Source organism: Podarcis raffonei, chromosome 2 (assembly GCF_027172205.1).
Source record: "Podarcis raffonei isolate rPodRaf1 chromosome 2, rPodRaf1.pri, whole genome shotgun sequence".
Classification (NCBI taxonomy): Eukaryota; Metazoa; Chordata; class Lepidosauria; order Squamata; family Lacertidae; genus Podarcis; species Podarcis raffonei.
The window spans coordinates 38,243,040-38,262,470 of NC_070603.1; the positions used below are offsets into that span (position 1 = coordinate 38,243,040).

At 46.8% G+C, this 19,431-nt stretch overlaps 1 protein-coding gene and 1 non-coding gene across 4 annotated transcripts in view; both read right to left on the reverse strand.

The window, feature by feature from the left end:
* The window catches only part of SEPTIN9 (septin 9), a 205,117-nt gene that overhangs the window by 99,621 nt on the left and 86,065 nt on the right, over window positions 1-19,431 (reverse strand). Inside the window, exon 1 of one of the 3 annotated variants that reach the window (XM_053376054.1) lies at window positions 18,534-19,105. The exons of the other annotated variants lie outside the window; for them this stretch is intronic. Within the exon in view, the coding sequence (XP_053232029.1) occupies window positions 18,534-18,588 (55 nt within the window). The 5' untranslated portion in view covers window positions 18,589-19,105. Of the gene's footprint in view, window positions 1-18,533; window positions 19,106-19,431 lie in introns of those variants that run through there. 3 annotated transcript variants of the gene reach the window in all.
* TRNAT-UGU (transfer RNA threonine (anticodon UGU)) lies at window positions 16,128-16,200 on the reverse strand. Its single transcript has one exon. It is a non-coding gene; the product is annotated as a tRNA-Thr (tRNA).

Consider the following 19,431-nt stretch of genomic DNA (forward strand, 5'->3'; position numbering starts at 1 on the left):
GGTGACTGCTGCTCCTCAGGCTCAGGAACCTTTTGGTTCCTGAAATTCCTTCCGATTGTGCAGATAAAATATAACTGATAGGATTCTACAGGATGGGGTATTAGTGTGTGAAAACAGTCCAGATCCAATGATCCCCAGACACTGAAGAGGTCGGATGCCATCCTAGTGCTCAGGCATCTTCACTTGGTCACAAGTGGTCAAAAGCCAGGTGGGAAATGCACCCAGCACCTGGCTAATTTCAAACACTGTCTTCCATGAGTGTTTTTGCCTGTCTGGAAGGCATCCTCAACTCAAACAATGACTCTTGATTGCCTGGATGGAGGATAGGGAGTGGTAAATGAGCTGAGTGTGTGTAAAAACCAGCCTATTGCACAAAGGTGACATTTACATTTGTTGCTCCACCCACTTTTGCCTCTGGCATGTAGCTCCCAGAAAGTTGCCCAGAAGAAAATGCAGCCCTTGGGTTTTATACTGCAAAGCCCAGGAGTATTTTGGATAGAAGAGGGATGCGGGTGGCGCTGTGGGTTAAACCACAGAGCCTAGGACTTGCCAATCAGAAGGTTGGCGGTTCGAATCCCTGCAACAGGGTGAGCTCCTGTTGCTTGGTCCCTGCTCCTGCCAACCTAGCAGTTCGAAAGCACATCGAAGTGCAAGTAGATAAATAGGTACCGCTCCAGCAGGAAGGTAAACAGCGTTTCCGTGCGCTGCTCTGGTTTGCCAGAAGCAGCTTAGTCATGCTGGCCACATGACCCAGAAGCTGTAGACCAGCTCCCTCGGCCAATAAAGCGAGATGAGCCCCGCAACCCCAAAGTCGGTCACGACTGGACCTAATGGTCAGGGGTCCCTTTACCTTTACTATTTTGGATAGTACAGGTGTTCAGTCAAAAAATGCACACATGGGCATGCAGCTGGCCAAATGTTTGCTCATATAAGCCAAACAGAAACTGCCCTGAGCAACATCACTGCAGCCCACCTACTCACCTGCAGAAATGGAGCCTACTTCAGCTGTTTAAAGCTGGGGACACAACACAACTCAATGTCAGCTGTGTCTTCTTTTCTCTTACCTAAAAACTATCAGGTTAACTGAGAAGGAAGGTGAATGGAGTAGAAGGCAAGTGGCCATACCCCTGAATTATTATCTGCAAGGCAGACATGGTGGGGGCAGTAGGCGTGTGCCAAGCCCGCCCCCCTCCAAAAAGAAACAACAGCTTGAGTGCTTTCATATAACCCGAGGGGCTAAGCTGAGACCATCAAGATTCTTCATATACCACCAGGCCCTAAATTACGGCCAAGCAGACTTCTGAATTCTCTGCCCAGATCTCGCCAGGATGCTACTCCTAGCTCATAAAGATTCTCAGCATAGCTCTCCATTAGGTATTTGGGTGGCACATTCAACCAAATGGCTACAGGAACAGAATGGTTAAATTTGTGAGTAAACTGTATCCGACTTTCATAAACTCTCTATTCTGGTCTGCAAAGGCTCTGAATCATCACGGGAGCTGAGAACATAAAACCTCAGAACACTTATTATCAGGTCCCCAGCCCCTAAACCTAGTGGCGTCTCTGAGAGCCAAGTGCTGATATCTGATCCTGGAAACAAAATTACTGCAGGCAACCGAGTCACAGGTCTTCAGCAATAAGAACTTCCATTATTCTATCAAAACAGGACTAAGAGGGCCAACCATAACCCCTCCCTCCACCATCATCCTGCCTGCACCCCATCAGACTCTGCCACTCCGCATGGGGTGGGACTAGATGACCCTAAGGGTCCCTTCCAACTCTACAATTCTGTAATTCTCATGGGGATTAGAGAAGATATGCAATTTCTTTGTAGAATTTACTCTCTGGATATAAATGGCTTTCCCCCAGAAAAGTTACTTTAGGACTGCTTCAGATGTTTGCTTCCCCCCCCCACTACACATAAAGTGCTACTGAGAATGAAAAGGTATGAAAGCTGCAGGTGGATTGCATCTTTCTCTCTCGCTCACCACACCTACCTTTTTATCTGAATATATACACTGCCAGGAAACTGTAGCCAGCTTTTAAATACAGTGTGCAGCCATCAGACAAGATCATCACTATAAGGCTTTCATGTACTTTCTTACTCTATGTGCTTTCTGTGTAGGCAAAGCACATGTCTAAGCAGATCTCATCACTCACTGGATTCTGACTTACAGCTATTAAACTACAACTTACAGTACCAGTGCTCAAAGGCTAAATGTATCTGTCCCTCTTTCTCTTCTCAGAAAAAAATATCTAGACTAAAGACAAATTGATTTAGGATGCATTTGTTTTCCTGGGAACCAAAGTTCATCTCTAACACCTACAGTTCAACTGCGATAGCACTGGCACAAATCTTTATAATGCAGGCCAGGGATGGAAACCTGTGGCCTTCCAGATGTCGGAATACAACTTCCATCATTCCTGACAATTGGCCATGCTGGGCAGAGTTTATAGGAGTTGGGAGTCCAACATATTGTAACCTCTGCCCCCCCTTCTTCCTCTACTCAGTTTTCTACTTCTCTCTCTCCCACACAAAGAAGGTTCCATTTTTTACTGTGGTCCCACTTGTGTGACCCATCTTAGCTCAAGGCCACAACAACCCACACGTCAATCCCAACTTGGTATAATTAAAGACCAGTGACTAAGAAGTAAAAGCAGTTGTCTGTTCTTAGAACAGCAGCCAAGAGACAAAACGTATTATGTTCAAGAGAGCCAGGACAAGGCAGCACAGCTGGTAAGAATCCAAGGTGGCAATTCTACGGATTGCTACAGTATAAACAAAGATCAGTGGTTGGAAGATTCTATACAAAATCCTGAATTCTGCCAATTATTTAAACAATCAGACACAACAAAACTAATCAGAGATGCCTCGGAGCACAATGTGTCCTTCAAATCACTTATTTGGCGCATGCAACTTGGTGCAGGTCTAATACTCCTATTATATACAAAATGTTCCCTGGTGCATTTTGTACACATTGCTGTTATGATTATTGCATTATAACACAGCAGGCGCTTTCCAACTGCACCAGAAAAGGGTTTTATTTTCCCCATCTCCCCTTTGTTATAACAGCTAGGAATCCTAAGATAGGTAGAAGGAACATTTGGCAATATCCATTCTAAAATTATACAATGCATGCGTCATTCATGCAGCGAGGGAGGGAAGTCTGCTTCCGAAATCAGTGAACTGTAGGGCTCAAAGAAAGAGATGGATCATCTCCTATTTCAAGATATGCATGAAAGCACAGCAAGTTGGGGGAGCGGGGGGGGGGAATGGTCATTACCCAGCTTAATATATGCAAAGTTCAACCCTGAAACAACCCCAGGAGCATGAAAGCAAAAGTTGCCTGTCAAGTCTTTCCAAGGGAAAGCAAGGATGCTGCTGCCATTCCACCTGATCGCTCATCCCCGTCGATGATCAGCCTGATACTTCAAACAAAGACTGATGGTTGCAATACATAACATTTATTTATTAATTGTCAGCTAGCCAATTGAAAGCAGCTTTCCTCAATCTGGTGCACCCCAGAAGTTTCAGACTACAACTCCCACCCCACCTAGCATAGCCAACAATCAAGGCTGATGAGGGTTGCAGCCTAAACTATCTGGAGGGCACCAGGTTGGGGAACACTGCCTTAGAGCACTCCATGCCTCATGCCTTTTAGCTACATTCAAGGGGAATATTCTATCAGGGAAATGTTGCCTGGGGTTCCTTCTCTATATGCAGCAGAAAAAGAAGGGGAGGGGGAGCTGCACAGCTGGCATGTGAGCTGTCTGTCAGGCCAGCTGCAGGCACCCTGTCTCACCATTTAAATCAGTCAGCAATGTAAATATTTGGAATGGTTCTGAGGCCCAAAGACTCCCTTATTGTCTTTAAATGCACAGCATGCTCCCATCAGGGTTTGGTGGCCTCCTGTTCCCCTTATTTACACTGGTTATTCCCTCCCAATGGAGAAAATGTAAGCAGCCTGTTTTCAAGGGGAAAATGGCAAGACTTGCTAGAAAGGGAGGAGTGACCCCTGAAGTTTCCCTTCCTTTAAAAAACCGCTGCAGTTTTGCTTCTGTTTTCTAGGGCCTCAAGCAGGTTCTCCCTCAGAATACTAACCAAAAGGAGTCAATTTGTTCTCTGGCCTGCAGGAATTTCCTGCCCAGTTGGATACCAGGGAAGCGACAGAATGGAGGGAAATCCAGGCTTCTTGAGGTCTTTCACTCCCGCAGCTATGTGGGATATGGCGTCCACAGCTACATCCTGTAGCACAGGGGGAGCCAATGTGGTTGTTCTCCGGGTGCAGTTGGACTCTTGTTCCCATCAGTTTCAGCGAACACAGCCAGTCATCAGGGATGATGGGCAGTGCATTCCGACAAATCTCTGTCTGGCACACTGGTTACTCTTTCTACAGTACCTTCTACCCACTGAGCCAATATGGGGACTATATATTTATTTATTTTTTATAAAATATTTATTGAGATTTTACAAAAAACAAAAGTTTACAAAATACAAAGAGAACATATAAAAAGAAAGAGATAAAAAAACCATACAAAAATACATAAAAAAGAGGGGGGGAAATAGTTAATAGTTAATAATGTGATGACAGAGGAATTTAAGATAGAGAAAGGGACATGACAAGGCTGTCCAATTTCCCCATTGCTTTTCATTTCGGTCTTGGAGGTTTTGTTAAATATGATTAGAAGGGACCGTTTGATTAAAGGTATTCAGGTCGGAGCCAAACAATACAAATTGAAAGCTTTTGCTTTCAGGTAATGGTTCAGGTAATGTGAAATGTGAATGATTTAGGATCTCAAAAATGCGCTGGGAAATTAGAAACATTCAGGCCTTTACCTTATGTCACTATAGAATACTTGCAAGTGATAGAGCAGTTTCCCTACCTTTTGTGATGTCACAGCAGCCTAGATTTGTTCCAAGTGGAAAATGCAAGCATTTTGACTGCCATCCTCATACAAGGCTCAATGAAACCTTGCAACAGCCAGTCAAAAACAAGTGAGGGCAAACTGTGACCCTTCAGTAGCATGGGGGGCTTCTGCTATTTGGCTGATACCTTCACTGCCCCTCCCAGTTTTTATGCCTACACATTACTTATGTTCAAAGTATGTGCCAGTTGCCGGAAGGGGGGCATCCCCAATTCCTTAACACAGCCAAGATGTCCCTGAACTGAAGGGGGTTACAGAAGTGCTTTTAGCCTTCATGAACTCTTTCTCCTTCTCTCTCTTTTTCTCTTTATCAGCCCAGCAATCTACCACATTGCCTCACCTCCCTCCTTCCTGCTGAGGCTTTACTGGCCAAAAATATCCAGTGGAACCCTGCAGGGCTCATGATTATTATAAACTGCCTGTATCAACCCATCTGCTGAGAAGATTTGGGGAGGCAAAGATCGACAGCTTGCTGATGCAAACATCTGCTTGCTTGCATATCTGCCAAAAAAAAGGGCATGTAATTATAACAGGCAAAAAGCAAATTACAATATAAGAGTCAAAATTCAAAATGGGAGGCTTTCCTAAGCACTGGGCATGCCATGGTATAACTCTTCGACCCTTCAGTGGCCAGGTGAATAGGCTAGAAGATATGGCTTTTCTGTAGTGGCCAAGAGAGAGTGAGCTGTGAAGTTCCTGCTTCAAACCACATCATGGTCATGAACAGAGTCATATTGTAAAGGGCTTTGAATGCTCAAAACATGCTAAGTATTATTATCTGTTATGAAATGCCTCAGTGAAGGAACCTATCTAATTGGTAGAGCATCTGCTTCACACAAAGAAGGTCCCAGATTCAACCCCTGGCAGCTCTAGGTAGGTCTGGGATGGACCCCTGTCTGAAATCCTGTAGAGCCACTGTCAGTCAGAGCAGGCAATACTGAACTAAATGGACCATCAGTCTGACTTGGTTAAAGACCAAGCTCCCTACATTCCTTGGCTCTTCTGTGCAAGAGACCTTCTGGCTGATCTGGAAAATCTCAATATTCTATGTTCCTGATAGAAGTACTTTGCCTTGCTGAGAGCAGTGCTGATTTAAACAGAGCAATGCCTCTGTTTAAGAGGCCTCTGTGCAAGAGGCCTTCTTGCTGATCTGGGCAATCTCAATATTCGAAGTCCTTCATGGAAGTACTTTGCCTTGCTGAGAGCAATGCTGATTTAAACCAAAAACCAAAAACCCTACATTTACAACTTTCTGTGTTCAACAGTTGAAAAAAACCAAAGATAGAATCATTCAACAAGGTGATGCCATCCAATCAACACAAAGGACCAGGGCTCAAGATTTTCTACAGCTTTCAAGTCACTGCATTCCAAATGCTCCTTCCTGACCCTCAAACACTGTTGCACCTCTCAGGGAAGTATGGGCTGCAATAGGGAGCTCAAGCATGAAAGTGGGTTGACACTGTCAATGGGGTTCAAGTAGAGCAGTGATGGCCAAACCTGGCCCTCCAGCTGCTTTGGGACTACAACTCCCATCATCCCTAGCTAACTGGACCAGTGGTCAGGGATGATGGGAATTGTAGTCCCAAAACAGTTGGGGGGCCAAGTTTGGCCATCACTGAAGTAGAGGGTCAACTTTCTTCCAACCACAGTTCCATGCATAACTAATCAACACCTCTTTAATTTGAAAAAGAAAGAAAAGTAAAGCCTCTGCCAGTTTTAAGTGCTTAACAAATAAATTCAAAAGCAAACAAACCATCAAACTAACTGCCCTGGCCATGGATCTAGGAAACTGAAGCCAGAACACTTCTTCACTGCAACCAACTTAAAAATCTGGGCTGGGTGTGGGGGAACTCAACACCACATTGGTGACACTTCAGACAGGTGGAAACATCTGTTATCTCTGTGGAAGTGTTGACATGGGTTTATTAGGACTGCCCACAGCATCCCCAGCCAGCAGAGCGAAAGTCCTGGATTCAACTTTCTATACGTGAATGCACAAAGCACTTTGGGAGAATGGGGTCAGAGGAAAGGAGAAAACATCCACCCAGCACCATATATAATAGCCGTGCAGTATGTTGCATGGGACCAGGGTACAGAAGGTCACAAGTTCAATCCTCCCACTTCCTTTCTTCTTTCCATAGCACCGTCGTTTCTCCCCACCCCACAAGCAAGGATGTGTGGTCACTTCCTCAGACTAATAAGCCAACGGCAAATACAAGGAATACTATAGCGGGAGCTAGAACTCACCCAATATGAGACAGGCACACAACTGGTGGCTGGCATAAATGGCCTGAGAAAATGGGTGGCTTCCAAACTACATTTTTAAGGTGAATGCATGAGCTGCTTGCAAACACCTCATTTGTGTAGAAGGAACCGGGGCAGGCCCCACCATGCTTCAAGAGTCACCATGAGGGAAAATGGAGGAAGGTAAGAATGAGGGTCTGAGTGATAGAGTAAGACCTCTCTCTCTCTCTCTCTCTCTCTCTCTCTCTCTCTCTCTCTCTCTCATGGTGGGCCTAGCTGGGGAGGCAGAACCATTTAAGGTTCACTTTAGGCAGCAAAAATGCCTTGAGACAGAATTGTGTGTTTTTTGGAGCAGCAGGGTAGCTACATAAAATACAAACTTTATTTCTCTGTGAGGGAACTCAAGGAACTGCTATTGCCTTGGGAGCTTGGGCTCCAAACTTACTTGGGCTGCATACACACTATACTCTTAAAGCACATCAGAAGCACATTCTTTCCCCCAAAGAATTCTGGGCACTGTTGTTTACCCCTCAGTGAGTTACAACTTCAAGCAGCCATTAACAAACTTCAGTGCCCAGAATTCTTTGAGGGGGGAAATGTGCTTTAAATGCATAGTGGCATAAGCAGCAGTCCTGGACAAAGGAATGCACATACCTTCATTCTCATGTCCCCATTCTCACCCACTTTGTGCCTCACACCTATTAGAAATAAGCACCAAGAAGCTGAATTTTCCTTCAGCCCCTTCCCATCCTATTCCCTTCTTTCACACCCACTCTGTTTGACCCTCTTAGATAAATGCCTATGGGGAAAAAGGAGGAAAGGGATGTAAAAAACACTTTTGCTATTTCTACCTGCCCCCCCCCATCCTGCCCTGTCAAACACACACACACACACACACAAAATTAACATTGGCCATGGAAACCCAGATCTGCCAAGCAGTTATCACCAATTTTCCAGGCCAGTTCCCTTCCCCTTCCTTTGGTATGCCTCTCCAGTGGTTTCATCTTACAAGAGGTTTATTGGCTTGGGGGGGTGGGAGGGATGGCTTTCATTTTAAATCATCCCTTCTGTTGCAAATGCAAGAAAATGGCTCAGAATGGTCTGTAAGGAAGTGTTTTTAAAAGCCAAACAAGGAAACTATACAGGTCTAGTTGTCCTTCTGAGGGTAAATTAAAATGCTGACAGTGAAAGTAGGGCAAAATGTGTCATAACCAAAATGTGTGGTGAAAAGGACTGGTATGCCAGCTTTTTAATGTGTGAGAGATTCTAGACTCTCTCTCTCCACCACCACCCCACCCACCTACTCATGCAATGTAGGTGGGGGAAGTCTTTTAGGCCACAGATACAGCCTAGGCAGGGTTCAGGACATGTGTGAGTAAAGACTCCCTCGATCTGAGAGCTTCTTCTTGGTATTGCAGAAAAATGGGTTGATGGGTTTGTTTTAGCTTCCGATTTTTGAACAAGCGAGCACCAGGCTGCACCAAGACTTCAATGCATTCAGTTTCTACTGTGCACATTTATCATGAACAGCTGCTCATACCAGACCAAATTTAGTGCACTAGAGAAACAGTTTTGTCATGGATGGTTTGTGTGACCAAGGGCAACTTCATATACAATAATATTGCTATAGGACATGTGGATGTGGCCATTTCGAGTTTGGGAACCTTAGCCAACTGCAGCTCCCCACTTCAACTGTATGACAACAGACGTGTGTGTGTGTTAATCACATGCAGCAGCTATACATGTTTGCTCTCAGATTCCTAACGAAAATATGATGCCCAGAATTCACTGTGTGAAGCAACCCTGAGGATGCTATTTACACAAAATCATTCTGTGTCATGCAGAATGATGTGTGCTTATCAGTACTGATCTTCTAGCCCCCAACAAAATCATGGATTGGGAACAAAAATAATCAAAGTACACTTTCTAACCCAAGGTGGGACCAGGCCCTTAGACATCAATTCTCATCTTCTAGATCACGGGTAAGCAGAAGGTAGGTTGGGATCTACCAGTGGATCTTTGGGTGATTGGCAGTAGAGTGGCAAGGATTTCTGACTCCCAACTGTTCAACAACTAAATTACTCTTTCCCCCTCTCCTGAGTTAAGGCTGCTGAAATCCTGGGATAACAAGGAAAAGGTCTGTATGTGGGAGGACTGTAAGCTCAGCTCAGTTCTTGGGCTTCAAAACAAATTCCAGGGATCAGCAGGTGCTCAGAGGTACCATCCATGATCTAAGCGCACATCTTCTGCACTTGACTCCAGTTGATAGATCTCTTGATCACAACATGCCACAAGCAGAGAACAAGAGTAAAGGATGGCCCTTGGTCACTATGCCTGGCACAAGTCCAACAATTCTGCAATAATAGTGCTGGAACTATATATTATGCTACCATTCCCCCTGCTTTAGCCAGGTGTGTGACAGTGCAGGCATAGAGCAAAACTGGTATTCACTGGAATGCCACAAGTGCAGCTAACAATAAGAAGATGGATGTTCTACCTAGTACATGAAGTGGGGGTGGCAGGAGATGGTAATTGGAAGAGAACTGCAGGCATGTTGGTATGATGAAAGCTGAAGTGCGTCAGTCAAGATGGCCACACACTTATACTAAGATGCCATTAATGTGTCACTTTCAGTCACTAACACAAACTTTTTACAGCTCACTCATATGAGCACTATAATCAGCAAGGAAGGGAACACACACAATACCATGACAACTCATCCCTACTGGTGGCCAAAGAGCAAGCAGTAAGCAAGATTAAGCAAGGTGGAATCAAAAGTGCTTTCTCATAAAGCCTTATGACAATGACAGACTGAAACCAATAGGATACAAGAGAGTTTTGGTCAATAACTAAGAACAAACTAAGCTTAACACACAGGCATGCTGCAGACAATGGGCCAACCTGCACAGGTCTTGGTTAAACGATGACTTCACTCAGTGCTTGCAAGGTATTTTGTGTCCCAAGCTAAGCCAACACTGGTTCCTCATCTTCCTGCATGGCAAATGGAAATGGAATGGTGCCAGTGAGGGTCAGAATATCCAAACAATCCACACTGCCATGTTGTCATAGGGTTTCCCCATGCCATGCTGCATCTTATTTTTAGGGCCTGGTTGTCTCCTATGCTTCCTGTTTGGTACTTAAGAACGGAAACAGAAGGGCAAGGCATTCCCACAGAGAGCACAACCCTTGGAGCTATGCAGGATAGCCAAGGAGCCAGCAAGGAAATCACCACCTGACAACCTAGCTCTGCTTCTCTACAGTGGCATTATCATGTCATGGGGCCCATTCAAGAATGGCCATTATTTTTAATGTGAAAGGAAAAAGCCAACCCTAAAACACAGACTTAAGACGAAAATATAATCATGCCCATTTCTAAACATATCCATGCATATCAGCAGGTTTTCCCCCCAGGGGGCATTCAAGGGCACGCAGTACCGGCCTCCCTGTTGTTGTTGTTGTTGTTGTTAAAAAGTGTGGCACTTACTGTAACAACTTCATGGTGAGTACTGACACCTCTTTTTGTAGAAAAAAAAGCATTGCATGCTGCTCAGAAACAATGGCCAGGGCAACCCAGTTAGATGGGTGGCATATAAATAATAAAATTAATATTATAAAATATATATTATGAAAAATATTAACAGATACAGATTCCAAATATTTCCTCATAGGCCCCTCCCAATTTGTGCGCAGCAAATCAGGAATAACTGAATACTTGCAACACGTAGCAAGTATTGTTCATATCATTAATGTACTTAAATTACATTTATCAACAATGTCTATTAAATCAATAATAAAAGACAGTATATAAATGCTGAAAATAAATTCCATTTCACCCAAGTGAGTGTATCACTTGCAGTCCTCTGGCTCACAGTACTGTCCAACTGTGACCCTGAAGTTTGAAATATTCTTGGCTCCCACATTTTGGAGGCTTAGTTTGGCAAGCCTACCGGGAAAATATACTGCTTTATAAATACTGGTGAATATTAATGCTATGCCACATCAAATATCTAAAAATAATGATAACAGCAGTTTAGTTTGATGTCCTCAGCTATCAGCAGCAGCAAAGAATAAACCCAAACATGTTGATCTAAAGGACGAGCCTCTGAATGAGTTAAACCGCCAGTGCCTGGACACCCTGAAAGCAGCAATGAAAATGACTGGGTACACCATGAACAGTGCTAGGGTCATTCTGGGAACAATGGTTGGGTATCTTGATGGGGAAAGAGGATCAGTGCACAAATAACCCAGGGGCTGAAAGAAACAGTCTATTATAGTAATGGGGGGGGGGAATGCTAAGCAACTCACCTCCACCACCACCCCTGACACATGGGGCTTATTCATACAACAATTGCATCACGAGCAAGGACTGGCTTGCTTCACATGTAGTTAATGATTGACAATGGTTTATCATGTATGACCTGTGTGCTGGGGCATAGTGCTCAAAATTCCCTGCTTCCCTCCTGCTCTTGGCCATGATGACGGGAGGAAGAAGTGCAAGCCTTGGCTTGTCATGCCATCTGAACCATTAGCCTAGGTTTGGATTGCATGGCAAGTCAGACTTGTAGTTTTCTACAGGCAGGATTCCTCCATGGGCAACCATTCAGAGGCCACATGTCAAAGATGGCAGAGGTAAAAGTGAGAGGTACAACAGATATCAAATCTTTGCTGTTACAGTATAAACTCAGAGGTTTCTACATATGCCAGCCCATTACACCTCTCCGTTCTGGCAAGCAAGAGGCTTTATCACAGTGCAGGGACACATTCCAGCAAGGCAAAATCAATTGATTAGGATAGATATTGCTTTTAGGCCCAGAAAAATCAAGAGAGCTGCCCCAGCGATGTTACATAGCAAGGCTGTTGTCAACTCTTCACTAAAATTGACACTCCAGAGCTGGCATACCTGAATCAAGGAGCATCTGTTATTTTCTGTTGGGCAACAATATTCTCCTAACTTTAAGGCGATCTTTAGCTAAAGAATATCCTGGTGCATGCTGCGGTCGCTGGCGTCTCTGCACAATACTGCGCAAGGCCTCTGTTATATGCTGCCTACAGGAAGTGAATTTCACATTCCCCCAATGTACAACCAAGCTATAGAACAGGAACCTGGTGGGAGGTGGTGTTGGACTTGCAATTAGGAGCTATGCTTTATTATTTGATGCTACTCCCGGGCAATCTGAGATCCTCCTGGCAAGGTGAGGCCTGGGGAACACTGGCAAGGCAGGCGTTGAGCTAATGAGGAGAGGAACTCCTCAGAAGGCCTGCCAAACCCCCTCAACTTGGGCAGGGGGAGCAGTTCTTGAACAAGTGTTGGCAAAATAAAGTATAAATAACTTAAGAGGTGGAGGAGCGCTGTGGTATCATGCTATGCTTATTCAAGGCAGTGGAACTTTTGCCAGTGGCATCTCAGGATATATAAAGCCTTTCTCCCCTGCCCCAAACACACAATATGTAAAATTATGGGTTTTATCCAACTAAGCTATACACATTCAAATTAATGGATTTTAGTTGTGCCCATTATTGTCACTGGGTCTACTGTGAGTTCAGCTACCATAAGCTATAATCCTACGTTATGAACATAATCACACTTGTCCATGCAGAGTAACAGGAAGAAAATCAGTTCAATTCAGGGAATATCTTCCATTAGATATTAATAGTTGCTGGTTGCTATAAAAGAACACAAGCATCTTGACAGCTAAAGCAAAACCTAGCATGTGGGTGGAAAGTATTTTTGCTTCCCTGAATATGAAAACCATGTGAAAGGCAAAAGCCATCCCCTAAAGAGGGTAAGAGAAAATTCTGTGTGCTTATCATGTAGGTGATCATTACCACCCAGGAACCAATTAGATCACAAAGTCCCGTCCCCCCACTTGCACTGCCAAAATGCCTCCCCTGCCCCAATGCAGGGAGCGGGGACTAACAGTCACAGGAAAATGTCTCTACACAGACAAATTGCTCTCCCCTTGGTGAAGAGGTATCTTACCCAGAGGAAAATGCAGCATATCCGTTAACAAATGCTTCCCCAGGGGTTCAAAGTTTTTGAAGTGATCGTGTTTGAATGGGGAATTATTAAACAGAGAATTATTTCAGAACCTAAATGCAGTTCAATACATTATCATGTCACCAGAATGATCTGAGTGTATTCCTTTGGGTTTCTAAGCATCAGTCCCTGAAAGCCGGTCATACACCCAACAGACGTGGAAAACAGAAAGAGCAGTGGAACAGCTCGATATAGTTGCATTTATGGGTGCAATTTATGCAAAACGTGCACTTCAAACAGGAAACAAAATGCATGCAAGAGACACAGAAGGATTTCTGTTCAATTCCAGATTTCTGTTCAATTCCAGATTTCTGTTCAATTCCAGATATTGGTCTGTAAAACACAGATAGGGATTGGACAAAAGCTTGCTTACAAAAAAACACTGAAATACAAATTACATATAGTAGCCCACAGGCACTATAGGATGATGCAGAAACAAGTGTCAAAACAAGGCCACCCAGTTACCTTCTGTATATGGAATGGGAGGCCTCTTATCTGCCTCAGGCAACAAAATCTCTTGAGCCAGTCTTGCTGGCAGCTAGCCAATACTGTGTCACACTCTAGTCATACTGCAAATGGAGACGAGTCATTTTATATGTTTAGGTCATGGGTGGGGGGAGCCCATCCAATTTGTGGGTGATTCTGTTTATGAGTAGCATCACTTGGGAGGAGAGCCCTCATGGAAGAGTCTGCAAAAAGTCATGGGAAGCATGGTGTCCTGGTAATAAAGAAATCCCTGCCCTTAAAATGTTCCCACTTCTGCCCTCTACAATGTAATGCTCACATGAGCTATTCTTAGGCCAATTCACCCATTACCAATCAGCTCATGCTCTAGATTTAAATATTTTAAAACAGATGACTCACAATGTGTCTTAAAAAACCCCCAACCTGAATAACAACACTGCAAAGTATCCACTGACTGCAGTGCACCATTCACACAAATTAGGGTAGTTGTGCATGTGTGGTATGTGCAAGTGGATGCAGAACTCTAATTCAGAATCTGTTTCAAGTACATCCTCTGTGTTCTCTGATTCAAGAAAACAACAACAGAATCAGAGTTCTGATTTTATCTCCAGAGGACTCCCCTCATGGAAAACAATACACTCTGGAACTCTCTCTGAGCTGCCAAGGGGAAGTGAGGTGGCAGCCAGCCACATCCAGACACCTGCTTTTCCCCTTGACCCCCCCCAATCCACTACCACTGTGCCATTTCAGCAAAAGAATCTGGGGGTCTCCTGGGCTCCCCAAACAAAGGTCAAATCCTACTCACATCTGCCCTCTGAACTTCAGTAAGAGAGCTACCACTTGTGGCCAATAGTCATGACTCAATGGAGAAGCAGATGTTTCCATGCTGCAATCACCTCCCCATTGTTCTTTGTGCAGATGAAATAAAAGGGTTTCTCCATCCCCTTTTGAGAACAGAGCACACACACACACACACCCCACTTCCCAGCGCAAACGGTAACTGTGACTCAATACGCCTTTGGCTTTGCTTTCACTGCAAGAGCAAGATTGTGTTGGGGGGGGGGGGAAACTAGCTTACCTTCTTGGCAGGGGTAGATGAGCACATACTGTTCATCCCCTTGCCACAGCTCTGTTCTGAAGAGATCCTACTTTGCAGCAGGGCCTAAGCACTGCCAGTTCAGGAAACAAGGAACATGATGGGTCTCCCTATAGGTTCCTTCTAGCCAGAGCATTGGGAACACTGTGCCAAAACAAAACCCAAACATTTCTATGCAAAAGAAAAAGGGGTGGGGGTTGGAAGCATCAAGGTTTGCAAGACTGAACACAATGGTACTAGGGGAAAGCTAGGGCCCTGGGGAACCTGAGCTTCCTCCGGACCTCTTTGTCAGGGCAGGCTAAACTACAACAACTACTAATTTATTATTTATACCCCGCCCATCTGGCTGGGTTTCCCCAGTCACTCTGAGCAGCTCCCAACCGAATATCAAAAACACAATACAGCATTAAACATTAAAAACTTCCCTAAACAGGGCTGCCTTCAGGTGCCTTTTAAAAGTAAGATAGTTGCTGATGACATCTAATGGGAGGGTGTTCCACAGGGCAGGCACCACTACCGAGTAGGCCCTCTGCCCTGGTTCCCTGTAACCTCACTTCTTGCAGTGAGGGAACCGCCAGAAGGCCCTCAGCGCTGGAGCTCAGTGTCCGAGCTGAATGGTGGGGGTGGAGATGCTCCTTCAGGTATACTGGGCCGAGGCCGTTTAGTGCAGGGGTCGGCAACCTAAGGCCCATGGGCCACAAGCAGCCCATGGGGGGCGTCGCTCGGTTCGGCTCCTGTGCGCCGCGATAAACCGGCATGGAGCAGAGCGGGGACCGCCTTCCGCGATGTTGGTTGGCTTCCCATTGGCTGCAGGAAGCTCCTGCAGCCAATGGGAAGCTGCGCACGCCTCCTCCGTGCCGGAAGGAGCACCAGAAATAGTGTTTGTGCATGCATGCGTGCGTGCGCACTCCGGCCCACCACGGCGTCTGCGGGACCATGAACTGGCTCAAGCCACAAAAACTTTGCCGACCCCGGTTTAGGGCTTTAAAGGTCAGCACCAACACTTTGAATTGTGCTTGGAAACGTACTGGGAGCAAATGTAGGTCTCTCAGGACTGGTGTTATATGGTCTCGGCGGCCACTCCCAGTCACCAGTCCAGCTGCCGCATTCTAGATTAATTGCAGTTTCCGAGTCACCTTCAAAGGTAGCCACTTCATCATATAGGTTATCAGTAGCACTAGACACCAGGGCTCCAGCTAAGGGTGCTGTGGACTGTGCGGTAAGCAGGGGGAGACCACCGCCAGGGCCTGCCCCACTATTAAGCAGATTGGGTTAAAGCGGATCCTAGGTCTGAAAAGGCTGAAGATACCTGACCTTCACTGAATAGCAGCAGCTGTTCAATTGGACAGAGGTCTCTTCTTGAGATGCCAGGGATTGAACCTGGGACCTTCTGCACACAAAGCAGGTTGCTCTACCACTGAGCTACAGCCCACCAGGAATCCCCGCATGCTTCTGCTGCTTATGGGGAGGAGGAAAGAGCAATGCAGGACACTCAACATAGAAAACTGCCTTATACCAGATTAGGCTATTTGTCCAACTAGCTCAGTATTGTCTGCTCTGATTGGCAGTGGGGGGGGGGTCTTTGCCATCACATGCCTTTATAGCTGGAGTTGCCAAGGTCTAAACTCGGGTCATTCAGCCTGCAATGCATGTGTGCATGTGCTTTGATGCCACTGACTGAGCTGTGGTCCTCCCCCACCCCCACATCAGCACTGCACCACCAAGCCTGGATAGCTCGCTTGGTTAGAGCATGGTGTTGATAATGCCAAGGTTGCAGGTTCGATCCACACCTGGGACAACTGCATATTCCTGCATGCAGGGAGTTGGACTAGATGGTCCTCAGCGTCTCTTCCAACTTTTTGACTCTATGATTCACTGACTTCACGGCTAGCTAGGAACCTGCCTTAAAAAGCTGAGTTTTTCAGGATGCTAAGTTCTGCAATTGTGGAATACATATGCCACTCTTTTTTTGGGTAGGTGTATTTGTAGTTTTAAAGTGATTTTTTTTAAAGTTCAAAACACACACTAAAAGTTCAGAACTGATCTGATCTCCTCTACCAGTCTCTGCCACTTTATTCCACAGAATTGGCCCAGGGGATCAGCCAAAGAGGCAACACATACAATTTAGTCGACCAACTTTCTGCCATCAGAACGGAAGGAAGTGATTCCTCCAGAACTAATCTATTTCCAGGTTTGCACTAACAGCACAGAAAGCTGCCATGCAGACATGCCATAGCTCCCTGTGGGCTGTAGACAAAACAGGGCATTTGGAGAAATACCAACATGGCTGAAGTTTAAGGCAGCAGTTCTCCTGTAACGAGAAAAGGATCTGCAGCACCTTCATATCCAATTATACCTACACAGATCACAATGCCAATGGCATGGGGGGGGGCAGGGGCATGTAGCTGAGGAGAAAACTGAATGTAAATTTCAACTTAACCACATTTGAGGTCCAGCTCCAACCGCTGCTACATACTTGCAAAAAAATTCACCCCCCCAGCCGACACCTCCCCCACCAACCCATTAACCATCTTGCAAACTTGTGGCCTTGTTGATCCTTCCCATCTTGAGAGATCAAAAGGAGGTGGCAATGAAGAGCTACAGAAAAGGAACACACCCTGAGCCATTTTCTGCTGACTTGCCTGTCAGTTTTTGGAATGGGTGGGCATCAAAACATTGTCAAGCAAAACAAAAGGGAAGGGAGAGGGGAGGAGACGAGGTGCAACCTCATACTTGTCTGGGCTACACAACAAACTCTGCAAGCTTGTGGCAACTCCTGCTTCGCCCCTCTCTCAAGGGGAGGCGGGGGGGCGGGGAGAGAGGCAGAGTCTGTCTGCCTGCCCATCACAGGGGCAATCAAAACAGAAGTAGTACCCGAAGACCACACACCTAAAACATCAGACACAGAGATAACTGTGTGCAGGCATACATGGAAACGTGACATGCTCTTCCGAAAAGACACACACTCACTTTCCTACCTGACCATTAATCAGCACAAAGGTGAACAGCTTTTATTAGCAGATGCCAGTCATACTAGACGCCGCATTCAACTCTGCCTCAGTTTACCGCCTGTTAAATAGCACTAGCAACCAGCGACTGCACAAGGATGCAAGATGAATGTGTTAAAGGGGCCTTCGTGCTTAATAACACGCCGTTTGCTCAAACTCACAGGCTTTCTTTTCAGAGAAGAATAAGCGCCCCAGACAGACCCCCGCGAACTGTACCCTCGTTTTCTCTCAAATCTTCTGCGAAGGGGGGAAGAGGCACCTCATCTCAAGAGGCCTCTAGCCTCCCCCTCCATTTATTTGTTTATTTTAAAATCCACCCGTTTCATGACCTGGACAAAACCAAAAAAGCAGGCAACTCACCAGCCTTAACGCCCACCACCACCCCGCGGAGTCGAGGGGCCTTTGCTCAGTTTCTCCCGATCTCGTTTCTTTTCTCAATCCCCGAGCACAAGTCTCGCAATCCCAGCGGCGGATGCGATGCGCGATTCTCGCAACACCACTAACACACCACCGGCCTCCGGCTGTTCCCCGCCGGCCTCGAACCACGACGGTGGAGGGGTAGAGGGAGCCGGGGGGGGGGCTTCTCAGCTCTGGGAAGGGGATGGAAACCCACACACGGGAACGAGCGGAACACGGGTGCGCCCCATTGGCAGGGGGGAAAGGGGGGTGGGAGAGAGTGCCTGCGCCAGGATCCCTTTCCTTCCCCTCCTCTTCGTCCTGCGCCCTCCCTCCCTCGCTCCCTGTCGGCTCTACCTACCCTCGAAGTCGGAGATGATACCTTCCAGGTGCGCGTTGACCGCCGGGTCGGACATCGCCGCGCTCGGCTCCGGCTGGGCAATGCGCCCCCTCCCCAAGTTCCCGGCAAGGTCCCGAGCGCGGCGGCGGCGCTGCGCGGCGGGGCTGGGCGCCTTCGGACGGCCCCCTAGCCGCGAGAGGGGCGGACAGGCGGTCGAGAGGGGCGGGCTGCCGAAGCTCTCGCAGGCAGGATCCCCCGCCCCGTGGGCTCGTCCTGTTGCACAGGCTCGAATGAATGGAGGCAGGCAGGCAAGGAAGGCAAGGCAAGCAGGGAAAGCGCGGCCCTCCCCGCCCCTCTGCTCTGGGCAGCTTCGCGTGCGCCCGATCGGCTTCCCCTCCGCGCACTGGCTGCGCCGCACGCCTGTCAAGGCGAACCCGAGCAGGGCCAAGCCGACGAGAAAGCTGGGTGGGCAGGACGCGCGCGACTCCTCCTGCCCCCCTTCTCCAGCCGAGCCGAGGGGGATCCGAGCGAGCTCAGCCCCAGGCTCAAGGCAACGCCCCAAGCCCGCGAGGCACTCAGCCCAGGGGAGGGCCGGACCGCCTCTCCCTCCAAAAGATGCTCCAACACCGAGGGGGCAAAAGGCTGGGCTCCGGAGACGGCACCTCCATCACTTGGAACAGCGCGAAAACTCAATCCAGGCAGCGGGGCGGGCGGCGGGGCTTTAGAGCATGTGTAGAGTACATTTCCCTCACCAGTGCAGAAGCGGGCACAAATGTCTAACCAATCTCCCGATATAGCTTGGACTGTAGGCCAGGGCAGGCGTGCCAAAGTAGAAATGGTGTGCTTTTTTGATTGATTGATTGATTGATTGATTGAACATCAGGAAGAACTTTCTGACAGTAAGATCTGGAAGACAGTG